The 20,073-nt window shown below is 37.3% G+C and overlaps 1 protein-coding gene across 1 annotated transcript in view; it reads left to right on the top strand.

The window, feature by feature from the left end:
- The window catches only part of FANCI (Fanconi anemia complementation group I), a 427,158-nt gene that overhangs the window by 379,151 nt on the left and 27,934 nt on the right, over positions 1-20,073 (top strand). Inside the window, exon 22 of the mRNA XM_067148224.2 lies at positions 10,084-10,156. Coding sequence (XP_067004325.2) covers positions 10,084-10,156 — 73 coding nt within the window. The remainder of the gene's footprint in view (positions 1-10,083; positions 10,157-20,073) is intronic.

Genomic DNA, 20,073 nt, shown 5'->3' on the forward strand with positions numbered 1-20,073 from the left:
CTGAACTTCCCTATGTTTTGCTCAACCTCATCCTCTCAGTACAGTAGAGCATTGATTTTTCTTCATAATGAAGGGGAAAAAGGAGCGGATAATTGGAAAAGACTGATAATTCTTTCGACTTTTTTGTGCCGTATTGTTCTATTCTGTTAAAGTAGTCTGCAACTTCCTTCTGAACTTAGTTATCAGCAATTTTGTTTTTCATTATTGTCCATTCTAATTATACAGGGTCTCCAAGAAGTCCCCGTACCCCTAGTGCCGTCGCTCAATCGATTCTCAAAATAGCAGCTGAACTTCAAGTACTGCGGTCAACAATGCATGACCACATTAAAAGAGATTTGAAAATGAAAGGATTTAGGCCGATGCATGTGAATGAATTATCTGACAATGACATGGAGCAACGAGTTGCAGCCTGCTGTGCTTTATTGGAACAATTCCCAACTGCCGTGTCTCGCTCAAGAGTGTTATTTTCTGATGAATGTGCAATATATCGCAGTTCACGTAGGGGGAATGTGGTTTTCTGGTCTAAGGAAAATCCTCATTATGTGCAACAGTTGGAAAGGAACCCCCCTCATGGTATGGGCCGGGATATCATCACGTCACTTGTGCGGACCGTATTTTTTTGATGGGTATGTGAATGGTCTACCGCCTTACCGACTGTCAGCAGTAGAAGTCAAACAGGGACAAGAAAATTAAAGACAGTAGCAAAATAATACATTACCAACAAAGCATACCACAACCTTAGTTGAACAGTCCGTTACCCAGAGACCATGAACCAAAATAAATGTTGGTACGGCAGTAAAATTTCTAATCTACAATAAAGAGGACAAGTTTTTCATAATGAACATAACTTACATATTTATTTATTTTAAAGAATAAACGAATTAAGCCATCACTATCAGGGAAGCATCCAAAATTAAAACCACCCAAACTGGGTTACAAATAAATTTAGAAAGGAAAAACTTAACGTGCCGTCCGGACGGAAAAATAAAATTACCTGATACATTTTGTATAACTTCAAACCAACCCAACTTCGTGTGAAATATTAACATGTTTTATGCATTGCGTCTTCAATAAATATTTCTTTTCACAACATTCCTTTAACTTATAAATATTTTCATTACACCGAAAACACAGGCTAATCACCACGGAGATTTCACACGGCCCCCAGTACATGCCACGCGGATGAGAAAATAGCAGACATAAACCGACAGAAGGCCAGAAAAATATAAGGATCAATAAAAGGGGAATACATAAAATTACATAAGGTATGGAAAACAAATGAAAAAGCCCCATGAAACGGACCAAAATACACATGCATAATTAAGAGAAGCTGAACGCCACCAAACAACAACAAACACAATCACAACCGTGACCAGTTGCCATGGTGACAAACACGCCAAGAGTCCTTGGCAACCCCGAAAACATGAACCCAAATAACACACAGGTCCAGCCCAAAATACGAAGGGAAAGGGAAAGATAACCAAAGCACAGTCAAAATTAAATGAGCAGAAACAGAGGTAAACAAGAAATTAAAACGAATAAGGAGACTGGTACCCAAGTGAAATCTCACGTAGTTTAAAGATTATACACAGAGATGTTTCATAGTTACTCATTAGTATTATCAAATAAATTGGTTTTTAATTAATTACACTTCCTTTTCACCAAACGGATCCCATGTATAACTTGATACAGTTTGGAAACCCAATTCAGAAAAACCTAAGGTAACCTAAAAAAAAACTGGACGACATAATAAATCCAAGACCGACGACGATACTCAAGATGAAAGAATTTCACTCATAATTCTTCACGTAGCAGGAAGCAGATCCAAGACAGAAATGAAGAAAAGACTTGCTTGCTTTGTTGGAGTTGGAGAAGTGTACTACTATCCGTTACTCACATAAATGAAATATACTTGAAGTTACAAATTTATAAGAAAAGGAAGACGTTCCCAAAGTTGATAGATCAGCACTAAGGACAAGTCCTTATGTAGAAACACTGTTATCCTTTATCTATGTGGTGGATCGGAAAACGACCCAGGAGAGGGAACGAAACACGTCTTGCCTCCATCGTACTCCAAGGATTACTCATGGCGGACCACACCGATAATGAGCGTGGCCCACCGCACGGAGAGAGAGAAATTCAGAGACTCGCTCTCAATAAGAAACTACAACATACGGCGCGGAATCGTACCAGACCAAGATAATAAGGATTCAGAGAGAAAACATTAAGGTAAAATGATTTCATGGTGACAAAGACCGAGATGGTACCAAATAAATTGGGTAAGGCCACATAGAAAGTACTTGTAAAATACAAGACTGAAATAATTCTGAATGACACAATTTAAAAAAAAAAACACAAATGCAGTATTCGAAATATGGTTGGGGAGAGCTAATACTCGTCACCAACGTCACAATGGAAAATCTTATTTGCATATGTTACAATCTTGGTTAATACCTCAGCTTCAAGACAAGGGAATCATGGGTCATGTGTGGTTACAGCAGGATGGGGCTCCAGCACATTTTGCTATTCAGGTACGCGAGTTCCTTGATGAACAATTTCAAGGCCGCTGGATTGGCCATGGCTCACCAACATCTCCAGCCCCGTTAAAATGGCCACCACGAAGTCCGGACCTTACCACGCCAGACAACTCATTATGGGGAATAATCAAGTCCCATGTAGCTCATCGTCAGTACACGACTAATAAAGAATTGCGCCAAAGTGTGGAGGAAGCCTGTCGTTCCATAACTCCTGAAATGCTCCACAAGATGTCAATGAGGACATGGAGATGGATAGACCTCTGTGTAAGGCATGATGGTGCACATACAAATTCCCTGGATTCATAGTTTTTGTATGTAAGTACTCCACTATAATATGAAACGTTTGAAACTAGGGTACGGGGACTTCTCGGACACTCTGTACACATTAAAATAATGTCTCGGAATGAACCGTTAACTTCTTGCTCCATAAACTGCAGGAGCAGGGCACCTCCTTTTTAACGAATGGGTTTTTCCTGAGTTCTTATAAATTATAACGTGAGTGCAGAAAATATGTATAGTAGAACCTTGATTCTCTATTTTTCGTGGGAGCAGGGGGTGGGGGGGTTTCAGTATGGAAAACTGGAAATCCAGAAACAAATCAAAACCATTAACAAATTTGAAATAAAGTTTCAACATATTAGGTCAAGTTCAGTACCTACATGTAGTACGTGTTGAAGAGATGCAAGTACAGAACAAAAATGGCTAACTGGTCACCAGTGGAATCCGAACCCACAGCTTCCTGATTTTGCATTGGTTGCTCTATCCAATAGAGCTATGGGTCCAAGGTCATATTGTTCTGTTGGAAAGTGTGCCGCAAAATGTAACAAACGAACCAACAACGGAAAGATAAATAAAATACACATGTAAAAGGACCACTAAAGGTAATACGAACAGCAGGATGTGGAAGGTGCTGGACAACTCTTCAGAGGAGCGTAAACTGGTGACACTTTCACTCTTGAGCTAAACAGTCAGGTTCCTTTCAATATCATTTATTAAACATAAAAGTCTCTCCTTTGAAGCAGGAAATTTGGTCTACAATTAAAATACACAAATTTTTTAAATAAATAATTCTTAAAATGAACTATATCCCTATGGGAATGTGCACAGACACTTGGATTCATGGTCCTACCGTCAGAACCCAAGTGATGTTCCATGCACCAAATAAATGCCATCAACTTTAAAAGTGATATCAAAGGAATTTAACATTTTAGAAACAATGGTTAAACATAGCAACTTAGTGAAGACAAGTAAGCTAACGAATATCAAGGGAATTCTAAAGACATGATCATGCGAATACTTCCATACGTGACACTCTCCAGGAAACCATACCTTAAGTCAGGAAATCACAGCTTTTGTTTATTGTGTATGGTATTTTGTTAGCAGATAAATGTGTGATCATTTTCTTGAAAACCAGAAGTCTCTAGCTTAAAAACTGATGCAAGTGTGATAAACGGATATAACTTGAAAACAATATGTCTCACCCATGAGTAATGCAAGTATCGAGCTCAAATAATAATAATAATAATAATAATAATAAAGCTTGATAAATTAGAAATATTAGAAAGAAGAATTATAAGGAAAATATTAGGTCCTCTAAGAATTGCAGAGTTTTGGAAATTAAGAAGTAACAATGAAATTTACCAGAACGTAGAAAACATATCAGAAACAATAAGAAAAAGGAGATTGCTATTTCTTGGACACATTTACAGAATGGATGACAATAGACTAACTAAATGAATCTTCAAGTACCTTTGGGAAAAGAAATCAACTACCACCTGGATTCAAGAAGTCAAGAAAGACCTGGAAAGGAACAACATACGAGAAGAAGAATTATTGGAAAGAAAGATTTTTAGGAAGAAAGTCTTACAAATGGAAGGATTCCAAGGGAGGAAGGAAAAGAAAACAGGCACAAAGTGGACTGAAGAGAGGAAAAAGAAACACAGTGAATCAATGAAAGAATACTGTAAGAAAAGGAAAGAACAACTAAGGAGGAACAATTGAAATTGTAACGTGGTCCTTAGAAGGCCGGAACGCAAGAAATATTATTATTATTATTATTATTATTATTATTATTATTATTATTATTATTATTATTATTATTATTATTATTATTATTATTATTACGTGATGTACATCCAGTTATTTGTATCATTATTAGTTTACAATCGCATTATTTGTGAGGTTATGGAGAGTCCTATGAGAATCAACATCTGTATCATCCAGTTCTTTACTCATATCATTTATATACAGTAAAACCCCATTAAGACGTTTTGCTGTGGGCAAGGAAAGAGAACGTGCTAAGCGAGAAAACTCACTACTGAATAGACAAATAAAAACACCTGATAGGTTTTTTCGACATGCATGCATTTTTTAAAGTAATAAGCTTCATGGTTGGGTTCTGTATTGAGTTAAGACTTAACTTAAAAATGAGTACAAAATTTTTTATTGTTCCACCTTCTCAATACCTAAAATCATTTAATGTTTATCAAAACATTACAATATAATAATAACAAGTACTAGTTTCGGTCCGTTTTTTGGACCATCATCAGCCAAGCCAAAGTTACAAGCAAAACACATACTCTAAAAATGAAGTGATGTGGATGAACAAGGGGATGGGATGGTGATGGAATGACATACATGGGTTACAATAAATATGACCAGAATATGTTAAAATTAACAGATGAATAAAAGCATTGTAATGTCGTGTAAAATCACTTGATGACAAAGTCTTAGGTTCACGGTTGAACTTGTGTTGCACACTTATATTCGAGTGAAATCTTATGTAAGTTCTTATGTTTCTGGAAGGTTCTAAAAGCAAGTTCCACAATGGCGCAGAGGGAATTATCCAGTATGCCCAGTATAGACTTGATGACTTGAGAAAGATGGACTCGTTCTATGTAGCATGAACGATTGCTGTTCTTTAAAGGTAGTCTCAATTCAGTTGGAACCCAATGAACCTGAAGAACAAAATTGGAATTAACTTGAGAGATCTAATAGAGAAAATACAAGGGGAGGGGGGCAAAATAACAAGTACTCACCTTGCGCATTTTGTAGAACAAGCTGCTGGAATGAGTGCAACGGACAGAGTGAGCGTCACGCGGAATAGAACAGCAAAAGAGGAGAGGGGGATGTGAAGGGGAAGGGGAAGGGTGACTTAAGTGTGGAAGGAGACGGGAGGGAGGGAAGGGGGAATGGTTCAGGGCGCGTTAGGAGAGAGGGAAGTTAATGGTATTTGTGGTGGTGGGGGACCCTTAATTGATTTAAAGAAAGGATTATGAACAGCTTATTTTTCCTATAATAGGAAATAAAAATCACATTTCTTTCACAAAAGATGACAAGGAAAATTTTCTGGGCTAGTTAAACTTGAATGTACTAAGTGGTAATAATAGAGAACATTTGCTTGCTTGCTTGCTTGCTTGCTTTGCTTTGCTTTGCTTTGCTTTGCTTTGCTTTGCTTTGCTTTGCTTTGCTTTGCTTTGCTTTTTGCTTTTCTTTGCTTTGCTTTGCTTTGCTTTGGCTTTTTGCTTTGCTTTGCTTTGCTTTGCTTTTGCTTTTGCTTTTGCTTTTGCTTGAGGTCATCACTGAGCATTCTGATCCATACATAACTATTTGTCATAGTACTGTTGTTTATATTTTAATTTTTATATTCCTGCTGATATTCCTGGATTTAAACATATTTTGCAAGGCGCAAAAGCATCGGTTTCCACTTATTATCCTCTCCTGTATTTCCATGGAGGTTTTGTTGTCCTCTGTTATTATAGAGCCTAGATATTTGAAAGATGTGACTCTTGGATATTCCTTCCCATTTAATCTTACTGTGGTCCTTCCTCTTACTCCCTCTGTATCTCCTATCTTCATATATTTTATTTTGTTTATATTCACTTCTAGTCCTAGGTCCCGTGCTTTCTCTTCTAATACTGAGTAGCTCTCTTCAAGAGCTCTTTCATTTCTTGCTATTATTGCTACATCATCAGCATATGCTATCACTTGTACTAATCTGTTCAAAATGGTTCCCCGTGGGTTGATGGGTAGTTGACGGATTACTTTTTCCAATGCTAGGTTAAAAAGCAGTGTGGAAAGTACATCTTCCTGTCGTAGTCCTCTCTCCACTAAAAACTCCTCTGACAGATCTTGCTCCACTCTCACCTTTCATACTGTTGTTTTCAAGGTCATTTCTGTTAATCTAATCAATTTCCTCAGGATTCCAAATTCTTTCATAATCTTGTAAATTTTACCCCTATCTAGACTGTTATACGCCTGTTTAAAACCAACATACAGCTGATGTAGCTGTTTGTCATATTCATAAAACTTCTCTAGCACTTGTCGTAATATAAATATCTGATCCAGAGTAGAGCGATGTTTTCTAAAGCCTGCTTGGTAATCCCCTAATATTCTTTCCATCCATAATTCCAATCTTAAGGCTAGTACCTTACCAAAAATCTTGTACGTTCCATCCTTCAAGGTGATCCCTCGATAATTTCCACATACTGCCTTATCTCCCTTTTTATGTATTGGGTAAATTATACCCAATGTCCAATCCTTGGGTATTTCCTCCTTTGTCCAAACCTCATTAATCAATTCATAAACAGCCTTTTCTGTTTCCTCTCCCCCATATCTCAACAGCTCTGACTCCATTCCATCTTCACCTGGGGCTCTATTATTCTTTAATGCATTAATTGTAGCTTTGACCTCTTCTAAGTCTAGCTGTTTTACTGATTCCTCTTCCAATTCTCTTTCTTCCCCATCAACATTTATATTTTCCTCCTCTCTATCATCTTCATTATTTCCATTGAGTAATTCATAAAAATACTCCTGCCGTCTTCCAAGCACTTTGCTTTTATCACCCAGAAGGTTTCCATCTTTATCCTTGAAGAAAACAACTCTTGGTTGAAATCCTCTCTTGAGGTCTTTTGTTCTTTCATAGAACTTTCGTACCTCATTTCTGTCCTTCATTTCATCCAGTTCTTCGATTCTCTTTCTTTCAAAAGCTCTTTTCTTATATCTACATATCTTACCTGTTCTTCTTCATTTCTCTCTATACTCTTCTACTGTTTTTCTGAACATTTGCGATACAATAAGTGAAATATTTTTTTAAATACAATGTGAATCAGCATTTCGAATTTACAACGTGCTAAGCGAGAAAACTTCTTAATGAGGAATGCAGTAATAAGAAAACATAAAGGTCCAATAATACTGCCTTCAGGAATTCCCCTTTTAATTATCACATTATTATGCTTCACATACTCAAATTCTTTGAGTTCTATTTTCTAGAAATATAGTGACCCATTCAGTACATTTAATGGTTTTCGTCTTCTGAAGTCCATGTTGACTGTTGGAACATGAGGCAAATCACAGGATGATGTTCTTTTCTTTCATGATATGCCATATTGTTTTTATTTATTGTATGGATATTTATGCCAATATCACACACAACAAAAAGAATTGCAGTGGCAAAGGAAGATTTCAGCAGGAAGAGGGAATTACTATGTGGACAGTTGAGTAATGATTTGAGAAAGAGGCTTGTTGAATACAGTATTGCACATCCAACCTATTCTACTACTTTAAAATATTTCTACTTTTTTTGTGTGTTGGTAAAAACCCACCTCCACTCCCCTCCCCACCCCAAGATAAACAGACCAAATACTGCACTGATCCTTATAATGTAGTTAATAATTTGAAGATTATTAAGGCTGGCTAACACAACCATATCATCAGCAAAGTGTCAACACCAGAAGTTTTAAAAACCTCAACATGTTTTATGAGATACGCAATAAGTGGGCTAAGTGGCTCAGACAATTGGGGTGCTAGCCTTCTGACATCATCTTGGCAGGTTCGATCCTGGCTCAGTACGGTGGTATTTAAAGGTGCTCAAATACGTCAGCCTTATGTCGGTAGATTTACTGGCACATAAAAGAACTCCTGCAGGATATATTCCAGCACCTCTGCATCTCTGAAAACTGTCTAAAGTAGTTAGTGAGGCGTAAAAATATCATTATTATTAGATGTGCAATAGAAAGCTTTTGAATAGTCGTTCAAGCATGTGTACATGCCAACATTTATATCCAGGCATCTCTGAGTTAAAACATTCAAAGAAAAAAGAGACTCATGAGTTCCCAGTCTATTTCTAAAACTAGGCTGAGTATGTCCAATTTGGCATTCACATTTTGCGTAGATATGAGTGTGGATGATACGGAGGAATACCTCTAAGACATGGAACATTAGGCTGATGATGAGATATTCAACTTGATGCAATGCACTAGCTTTTTTTAGGTATAGTAACAAAAGTTGATTGTGACCTGTCACCTTGAGAAATGAGTTTGAGAGTTTCTGCATGTATCTTGTCTGGAGCCACAGCTTTTACCTCTCTTCTGGAGCTTGATTGAGTATAATACTTCTTATTTTTGTATGTCAGGACTTGCTTTGTTGTGTTCATGAATAAAGGGTGGTTTGTCGCACATCTGTAAATATATTCTCAACATACTCCTTCTAGCACTTCAGCTCCCACCAAGATATTGCTATTGGCATCCCTCAGTTAGCTTTATATGGCTTGTTATATTTCCCTGCAAGTTTCTTGATTTTCTTATGGAGTTTGAACAGTTGTTTTTCTCCTGGAGAGATTCTATTTCTCTACATCTTTCCACCAGCCAAAGTTCTTTCGACTCCCTTAATTTTCTACACACTGCGCTGTTCAGCTCTTCTTACTGACCTTTATCCCTGTACTTCAGTGCGATGGATAGACAATGGAGAAGGAGCTGTATCCCATGACATGACCTGCCTGGATGATGATGATGATGATGATGATGTAGCAAGTCTGACATCATATACATTTGCCAAATCAGCCACTAGTTCACTGTTTTTGAATCTTTCAATTATTCCAACTTTTGTTCCATGATGATGCTTGTTGTTTAAAGTGGCCTAACATCTAGGTCATGGGCCCACTTTTGTTTCAATGTCCAGTCTTTTGTGTTTTCTTTTATTAACCTGTTTTGAAAGCATTGTATCACAGAAAATATTTATGCTCAGTGAGACTGAAGCTAAACTGGGAGTAATTGAGATGCAACCTTGCAACTAACTTTTTAACATTCTTATGAGTAATTGGTGATGTTCGGTTACCAGGTTTCAATTGCAAGCAACAGATGAGAATGTGATGTGTTGTAAAATGGCAACTGTAGCCTTGCACAGGGTCTCTTCTTCAACTTATCTTTATAAAAGATGCAACACTCTAATTCTTGCAGACGATTAGAATTTCGGCTGGGATTATTGATTACTTGAACACTATTGTTGCATGTATTTTCTATATCTAATTTTGATTTGAAAACATTTTTGTTTTTATAACGCTCCATGTATGGTTCCTAATGTATAGACATATTGTGTGTCAAAACTTGCACACAAGTTAGCAACATCTTAAGTCAGGGGAGAGTCAGAAATGCATTCATACAATAATTAAAAAAAAAAAAAAAAAAAGGTAATACAATATTAATAGGTATAATTTCCAGAAATTGGTATTTCTTAATTATTTATGTTTTTAATTATATGCTCATTCCAGGTTCATGAATGTGGTCCACCTTGCTGGTGTTGATTTGGCAGGCCATGTTCAGCTTCTAATATTACATATCATGGTAAGTCTTTTTTTCAGACTCTTTTAATTACTCTTGATTTTTATGTTGCTATGAAATCTTGTTGTGTTCTATTTGTATTTAACTACTTTTTTGACTTCTATGGACAAAGCTTGACTGTAAAGACTTGTCATTTGATTATAGTAAAGTCTTAATATGTCGTACCCTTAAGTGTTCTTAACAGGTTTACAAATTGCAGTCCTCATTGCTTAAAATATTATTAGTTGAATATGGAATGGATATCTCGTTACTGTAAAGTTGGACAAAGTTGTGCTTTACATCATTATGATCATGGTAATTTCTGTTTTCATAATTAAGATATATAAAAAACATTGATTTCATGCTGATTAATGACAAAATATCTTATCTTGTATCATGAAAAACACCACATAGAGGAACAAATAAAAGCATTCGTTCTTGAAGTCTTGATGTAAGAAATGACTTAAGATTGTGATGCTTTTGGTTATAATTTTAACGATATGACAAGATAAGATATTTCAAGATTAAGTTTTCATAGGACTTTTGGTGTTATGTTGTAAAGTGTTTTATTAACTTTATATTTATTTTTACTCCCGAAGAAGGCCCTGTGGGGCCAAAACATGTACATGCTACAGTAAAACCTTTTCGCTTCCGCTCCCCTCATAGCCATTCGATGTGGTGGTGTTTCTACAAAGGCAGACTTTCGGCCTGAATTTTTGACACAAGTGATTTCATCCTGTTTTGAATTGTTATAAAACCAAAATTTTGTAGACTAAGAGGTCTGCAACCTTGCTATGTGCACTTATTGTTCGTTTCCACCATTTGTTTTCATTTCTTTTCTTCTTAGTTTAACACAGTTTTTAGATTCAATTATGTTTTTTATTAACCCCTGTTTTCACTGAATTTTATTGCAGCGAGTTGTTTATTGCTCCATATGATGATGTAAATATTGTATATTGTGCTGTTTTTATTTCCGTCATGTCTCTCTTTTGTTTTTTCATTTGTTCCTGTTTTTTGGCACATTTTTAGCTTGTATTATGTAAATTACTTCAACCCCCCCTCCCCTTTTCACGGAAGATGGCTCAAACAAGTCGAAAGATGTTTGAATATGATTACTCCATCTAATGATGGAATTATATGATGTGTTGAATTAGGAGGATACCTTTAATTTTACCTTTGTAAAGTGAAAACCGTCATACGGAATGATTCTAATATCTTGTAATAATTCATTAATTCAGCCAATGGATCAAGGCATTATCGCAACCTTTAAGGCGCATTATAAGTGGGAATTGCTAGGCCTCTTACTTTCCAAAGAAACATCAATGGTTGAGTTCTGGAAAAAACTCCATCTTAAAGGAACGCTTTATTTTGCCCAGAAATCATGGGACCTAGTAACCGCTCAGAACATCACTTGATCGTGGAGAAAATTGTATGTTGATGTCGAAGAGCTTGCCGACGATTTTCATGGGTTCACTGATGAAGATGAAAATGAGGGATTGATGATCAAAGATATCCTGAAGGCTATTGAAAATAACATTCATTTTGGAGAAGTGGATGAAAGTAACATTCAGGAGTGACTTCATACTGACAATGTATTGCCTGGGCATCACATTTTAACTGATGACGAGATAGTAAATAAAAGCACAAATGGGAACTCGGCAGTCAGCTGCGAAGTGACAGGGATAGGAAGTGTTTGTTGTCCGCTATGAGTATTCACATGAAAGAAATGGGACATAGCTTCACCACTATAGACGAGGATCTTCAGATCTTAAAGATTATCAATAAGGGCAGTTTAATGAATGAATTCGAAAATACCTATATATTTTTAAGACTAGCACTCAATAAGAATCAAAATCTAAATGACATCGTAGAAACAAAGAGCCCAGTCACTGAGAAATTCCCAACTTATTATCATCTCTTAACATAAACAATTTTCTAAAAATCTTCAAGTTTAAATCCAGCATTAATACCCCTACTTCAACAGCAGCTAATGTCCCGTCGCCTGCCCACACCCCTTCCCCTACATGTACCAACAGTGATCTTAACCCCTCTCCACCCGACACACTCCCCTTCCCCTCCACGTACCAACAGCAATCTAAACCCCCCGCCCACCCCTCTCCACCCGACACACTCCCTGCCAACAATGACACATTCCTACAATACGAGGAGTACAGGTAAAGCGACTGTCAGACCACCTCACATAAGCAATGCTGCCGGACATCTCTCCTAAAGTCTAAATGGGTAAGTGTTAAGAAGATTAATTCCATTAGTGAGCAATTCCAATATAGCACCTGACACACTTTTTCGTCTTATTCCACAGACTTCAACGTGCATCACAAGCCATTTCATTTACACCTAAGAATCCAGTTGAACTCCTCTTCAAACTTATATGGATGATAACTTCATAAGCTTCACAACCTAGGCAGCATACTTGCATATTTAAAGAGAAGAAGAATTAATTTGTTATATGAATGAGACTTGATCAAGCATCCTCTGCTAGCTGTACTTGCCATCTAACCAGCATCTTCACTTTAAATATTATTAATAAAGACTCTAGTTTCAATGAAGAAAAGATTTTAATCTATAGAAGATTTTAACTAGTCCAAAATCTTTTTAAGCTAAACGTTTTGATTTCTTGTATATACTGAAAAATTCTGTGTAAATATTTTGATTCCCATTTGACTTCACTTGTCAACCCAGTATCAACATTATGAGTGTTAATATTATTTTATATTATCTCCATTAGATGTGAACATACACTAGGTCAGAAAGTTTAGACTCACCCATGAATTTTCACTTACCATGAAAGATAGGGGCTATTTGTTGAAAATCGACATGGAAATACCTATGTTTTTAGAACTAACTAGTTTTATTACATATTTCACTAGATTTTCCTTTACACTGATCATTTACAGGAAGCTAGAAACACAATCACAACATCTTAAGCAATCACACTGCCTGTTCATCAATGTGCCCACCCTTTGCTTTGATTCCTTCTACTTTACAGATGCGTGGCATTCTAGCTGTTAATTTTTCCAAAGTTTCGGTATTTGTACATCCCCAGGTTTCTAACAGACATTGCCACAACCCATCCACACTGCCTGGCACCTTTTCTTTCACTTTCCTGTCAAGTTCTTCCCACAAAAGTTCAAAAGGTGACAGATCAGGTGATTGAGGAGGCCAGACCATTAATTCCAGTTTTCCTTCAGCTTGTTTTCTTTCCAGATACTGCTTGCACAAATGAGAGGTGTGTTTAGGATCATTGTCCTGCTGTAGAACAAATCCTTCACCAATCAACATTCCAGATGGCATCGTATTGCGCGATAGGATACGGTGATATTGTTTCTTTTCCACTATTCCCTCTACTTTCACCAAATTACCAACCTGATTATTTCCAAAACATCCACACACCATCACATTTCCTCTTCCATGCTTCACAGGCGGAATTATGCAGGATGCCATAGCTCTTTCGGCGGGGCGGCGACGAACGTATTGGAAAAATCTAAATTCCCATGGAGGAATTAGATATTTTTTACCAAAAGAGCATGTCAAAAATGTTAAAAACATATCAGATGTAAGGCTTCCAGAAAGTCTCCAGAGAAACTGGACGAAAACAATGCAAGGAGAGGCTGGTCACGTTATCACATTCCTGGCCTTGGCTTACTCATCTCTTCCAGGAAATACTGAAGGGGGAACAACAGGGCTGGTACATAACAATTGAATATAGAAGGTTTAACAAGAGATAGCAAGTTATAATGGGAGGATATAAATGAGAAATACCTGGATTAGTTTGATTAGTAGGGACTGAAAAAATTAGTGTACATTTTCTGAAAATTAGTTTTTTTAATGAGATAACAGATCTCCACATGATATAGATGTTGATTCCCATAGGGCAGGGATGGCGAACCTATGCCACGCGTGTCATTAGGTGACATGCGAACACGATTTCGGTGGCACACCACGTGCACATATTAAAAATTGCATGTACGTTTTGTACTATAGACTATACATATCTCGTGCATCGTATAGTTATAGTGTTTCAGGTTTAAGAAATAAATACAGAATATCTAAATTATAGTTCCATTAGAAAGTGCATTATGGCAACACTACAACACCCATAGGTCCGGAAGTCAAGGAAATAAATGTCAGATGCAGCCGACGAGCCATTCGCTTACCCATATCAGTGAATTAGTGAAGTTTGGCTTGTGTGTGGTTGCCAGCATCGCGTAATTATTCCTAGCGAGTAACTGTTTATTGTTGTGAATTTTGTAAGACAAATGGTTGCCAAGAAATTATCCCAATTTCGAGATATGGAGAAAGTATCGCACTTTATTTCAAAACCTCATATTGCATAAATGAGTGTTTAGATATGGACAGTTTAGAAATGGAGTTGACGGAATTTTAAGAAAGCATGTATGGGTGAAAAAGTTCGTACAACTTGATGAAGCATTAGTGAAAATCGAGTGTGCTGTTGATGGTGAATACTCTCCCGAGAAGCCGCTGAACTTAATACTTGAATAGTAGAACCGTCTCCCACAAAAGTTTTCGGCCGTGAAGAAACTTGCTACAGCGCTACGTACTTTGTTTGGGTCATCATACGCCTGCAAGCAGACAGTGAACGTTGTGAAGACAAGTTATGAACCTAACATACATGACAAAGCTACTAAGTATTTTTGCGGTATTGCAAAATACGACCATGAAACATGCAATCACATGTATTTTGTTTTTTACAATATATATATGTAATATCATATAATGAAACACAATTTGGAATTAGGGATGGAAGTCAGTGGTGGCGGTGGTGAGTAGGGGGTGGGGGTTGTATCCATTACAAATGAAAATAACAAGTGGTACAGTAAAAAACTGAGAATAATAATCTAGACCTAAAATGGCACAGTAGCTGGAAAAGGTTCACCATCCCTGCCATAGGGAATCAGAAATATTTGTCCTGAATGAGTAAATTTATAATACCAATATAAATGGTCCGTTATTGGATTATAAATTTTCCAGCTAACTCATTCCTGGTTGCCAGCGTTGTTTGTTGGGGTCCACAATAAATCAAAACAAAATTTAGCAGATGCAGAGAACTGTTGACAAGCATGACATCACATCTCAAACCTTCCTTCAGTTGATTTTAAGTTGCATCTCTGAGGGAACTGGAACCAGACCAGATTTCCTTTTGTGAAAGAATTGATGCACCACCTGAACAGTTTCTCAAGTTCAGCTGCTTTTCTGTTATTCAAGATGGTATTTTTAGGGTACAGAGCTTGAGTTTTGGGCATTTTTCTGTTGATGAACATGGTTTTTGCTAAAAAGCAATGCATTTATAATGAAAATTGCCTGCAAAATCACAAGTATTTGCTAATTTTTCATTATTCACTTTTTCAGTCAAAATTCGCATTAAAATTTGCAGCTATCACAAAATGTGAAATTTTTCAGTCCCTAACGACTAGTAATTTTGTATTACAAGATATCCGTCTGTATCATTTATTTTCTTTTGTTCTTAGTTTTAGCACTTTTTGGATTGAATTATGTTTTACATTAATCCTTTTTTCACTGAATTTGTTTCGGCGAGTTATTTATTGCTCCATCTAGTGATGTAAATATTGCATATTGTTATTGTTTTTATTTCCGTCATGTCTCTTTTGTTTTTTCTTTTGTTCCTTCATTTTAGCACATTTTTAGCTTGTATTATGTAGATTAGGAGGGGCCCCTATTTCACTGAAGATGTCTCAAATGAGTCAAACATGTTTGAATTTTACTGATCCATCTAATGATGGAATTATGATTTGTATTGAATTAGGGGGATACTTCTAATTTTTTCTTTGTAAAGTAGTAATTTAGTAACACAAGAAGTCCGAAACCATTGCTTTGTGTAGTCCTCATATTCTCAGGAACTTTGTTCCGTTCACAAGATGCATAAACTGTGAAAGAGTTGTTGAACTTGGTAGTTCTGTGGGTCAGCAGTGCAAGGAGGGTGTGTGACGCATGGTTGTCATGGCATGACGAGATGTAATTGAAGGTGGGTTGTGAAGAATTTAATATATTATGAAGGATGCTCAAGGTAGGGTAAATACTCTGCTCACTTACACATGGCCATCAGTAGTTATAATAATTTGCCATCTAAGCAGCACATCATCATCATCATCACCTTGAACAAGCTCCAGTTTCCTGGGTGCAGTGAATGAGCGCGCTCCATTTACTTCTGTCCATGTAGAGGTTTTCTTCCATAACCTGCTGTAAATCCAGACCTCGTCCAGCTAGATTATTTCTAACTTGATCGATCCATCTCTTCCTTGGCCGACCTCTTGATCTTTTGCCTTTGATTTCCTTCTCAAACCACACTAGCTGTTCTTTGTGGGTCCATTCTTTTGAGATGACCAAACCATTTCAGCATGGCTTCGACACAGATCTCACCAAGGGGTTTTTCACTTGGGCAAGATGGCGTATCTCGTCGTTTCTTATTTTGATCCACTTTGTTTTCTGAATCACAGTTCCTAAGTACTTCATTTCCACTGCTTGTAGATTACTGATATTACTGTTGGTTTGGATGCATGATTCTAGACTGTATGTGGTAAATGGTACAAAAAAGCTCCTGTAGAGTACTAATTTTGATCTTAATGGAACTTGCTTATCCCAAAGAAGATTTCTCACAAGATGATAAAACTGTGCTCCAGTCTGTACTCTACTAGTGATTTCTGCAGATGGTCAGCTATCTGTTGTTACTACACTACACAGAACTGATGGACTTGTTCCAACTTGGATCCATCTAGAGTGATGTTAGTACGGATGTTCTGTCAACTAATAGGCAACACTTTTGTTCTGGACTGCTTATCTAGAGACCAGATTGTATGAATAGAGCATTCCAGTCATTCAGCTTCTGTTGTACTTCAGCCTCACTATCACCCCATATCACCAAATTATCTGCAAAGGCAAGAGCTTTAAACTCAGATTTGTTGTTGAGTTTCTTAATTCTTTTCATTATTTCATCCTTACAGTGATGAATAAAAGTGGGGATAATGTGCCTTCTTAGTATCTAGCCTAGGAAAATAAAGATGACATCTTTTCCTTTTTCCCAGTGCTTCTCCATGTTCTTCCTTACAGGAAGTACCAGTATTAGATCTGTTGTTGACCTCCTCATCATCATCTTCATTTCCCATTTCCAGCTTCCCGGGTCGGGTTATGAATCAAGGACCTTCATCACTGCCAGTCTCTCCACCACTCTTCTCCATTTTTAAGTACCATACATCTTCTGGTTTTCCTCCCCTTTTCTCTATGCACTCCCACACTGTATCTGTCCCTCTCTTTTGGGGTCTTCCTCGTGGTCTTTTTCCTGTTAACTTCTCTGAAAAGAACTTTTGTTTTTGGCAGTCTCTCTTCTCCCATTCTCATCATTATGACCGTACCACTTTAGCTTTGTTGTTCCTATCCTTAGCCTTTGTGGGTGGGGTTAACTTCCAAGAACTAACCAGGAGAACCTGACCCCTACAGAGCGTGTCCCCAGGTGACGGATAGGCGGCCCCTAGAGTACGTAGGGCTGGTTGAAATACCCAATGCAACCCATGGACCAGCAGGTAGCCCAATTTCTGGGGGCCTTAAAATACTGGGATACACTCTCTCCAGGTGTCATAAATATTGAGGGTCCTTGTCCTGGGTTATGGGTGAAGACCTTAACGCCATCTATGGCGGAGAAGATGGACTTCGATACGGTGGAGATGGCGGAAGGGGCAAATCCGAAGTGTCTGTACTCCAGAGGAGTGGCTACAAAAGGTGTCTGACTCCATGTTAGGGGCGGCCTAATTTGAACTTGGCAGAAGGTAATAAAATGCCTTAGGGAGTGGTGAACCCATCATACAAACAGCCTATAAAATGAGTGCGAGTGAATTGAGGCCGCCCGGTTTGACCTACTACTTCTAAAACCATACTGCTCCTCTTCAAGCTGTGGTTCATTGATGGTTCTTAATCTCTGTTCTATGATTCGTTCCATTATTTTTGAGTCCATGAGATAGAAGAGTGTTGCACATGTAGTTGCTGGCTTTCAGTCTGTCCCCTTTCTTAAATAGAGGGATGTTGACTCCTTTAGTTCAGTCTTCAGGTAGTTTTTCTTCTTTACAACTAATGTTTAGGGCCCCAAACAACCGCTGCAATCCTTGCGCTCCAGCAGCATTGATCATGTCAGCACTTACCTCATTTAGACCTGTTGCCTCAGCTTTACTCATGTTTTTTTTAAAGTGTTTTTTCCACTTCCATCCACGGTATAGGAGGCTCCACATTTTGAATATATTTTGTGCTGTGTTCTGCTGATGCTTGATATTTAAATTTTCAATATTTTACAAATTTTCAAAATACTGTTCCATCTCATCTCTTATGTCTTTGTCATTTCAAGTGATGTTTCCATCTTCTTTCTTTAGGGCCTTTATTCCTTCATGGTTGCTTTTCTTGCTTCTCACCATATAAATTTCTTGTCATTCTTGCTGTCCTCTTCTAGTTTCTATGCAAATTCAGTCCAGGTTTTCTCTTTCTCATTAGAAATTATTCTTTTCACTTTAAGCTTCAGGTCTTGGTACAGCTGACTGAGTTCGTCTAACTTCTCTTCATTCCTTGCCACACCTTTCTGACATTCTCTATCTTTTAGTTTCCTCTTTTTATTTTTCTCCTTTATTGCTGTTCGGACAGTTTCATTCCACCATGGGGTTTCTTACTCTGCTACTTGATTTTCCAAAAGTATTGACTGCAGCAGGGTTTACTTAAATCCAATCAATCAATCCATCATCAATCAATCAATCACTCACTCACTACTGATCTGCATTTAGGGCAGTCGCCCAGGTGGCAGATTCCCTATCTGTTGCTTTCCTAGCCTTTTCCTAAATGATTTCAAAGAAATTGGAAATTTATTGAACATCTCCCTTGGTAAGTTATTCCAGTCCCTAACCTCCCTTCGTATAAACGAATATTTGCCCCAATTTGTCCTCTTGAGTTCCAACTTTATCTTCATATTACGATCTTTCCTACTTTTAAAGACACCACTCAAACTTATTCGTCTAGTGATGTCCTCCCACGCCATCTCTTCACTGACAGCTCGGAACATACCACTTAATCGAGCAGCTCGTCTCCTTTCTCCCAAATCTTCCCAGACCAAACTTTGCAACATTTTTGTAACGCTACTCTTTTGTTGGAAATCACCCAGAACAAATTGAGCTGCTTTTCTTTGGATTTTCTTGAATCAAGTAATCCTGGTGAGGGTCCCATACACTGGAACCATACTCTAGTTGGGGTCTTACCAGAGACTTATATGCCCTCTCCTTTACATCCTTACTACAACCTCTAAATACCCTCATAACCATGTGCAAAGATCTGTACCCTTTATTAACAATCATATTTATGTGATTACCCCAATAAAGGTCTTTTCTTATATTAGAGCCAACAGACGGGCAGCAACCAACACAGCAGTAGATAACAAATAACAACTTCCACTTACATAAAACATTATTTCTGCATCTACGTACATTTTCTGGCAAGGTTTCAGCCATTTTTATTACCTACCGGTGCTAAGGGCCACTTACAATTTTACAACAGATGCTTATGTCTCACTTGCTGACGAATTTCATCAGCGGCCTTGGAAAGATTGTATTCTTGACAATCAAGTTTATGCTTGTGTTCACGCCCTCATGTCGTTGGCTTTATATTATTACCACTTTGATTTTCCACTAATTTTTTATGAACTGTTTTTAATTAGAATTTTAATAGAAGAAGTTTTAGTCTCCGACAAGATTACAGTTTAATCATAAGACATTTTTCCATTAGCATCCTTATATATTGTATCACTTTTCACATTTTTATGTTCCAATTTTAATAACTGACTAAACTTTTAACTTCCATTTTTAATTTAGTTGTATTTTTGATGATTGTGTTTAGGCTGAAGATGCCCTTAATTGAGGGCG

The sequence above is a fragment of the Anabrus simplex genome, chromosome 5, assembly GCF_040414725.1.
Source record: "Anabrus simplex isolate iqAnaSimp1 chromosome 5, ASM4041472v1, whole genome shotgun sequence".
Taxonomy (NCBI): Eukaryota; Metazoa; Arthropoda; class Insecta; order Orthoptera; family Tettigoniidae; genus Anabrus; species Anabrus simplex.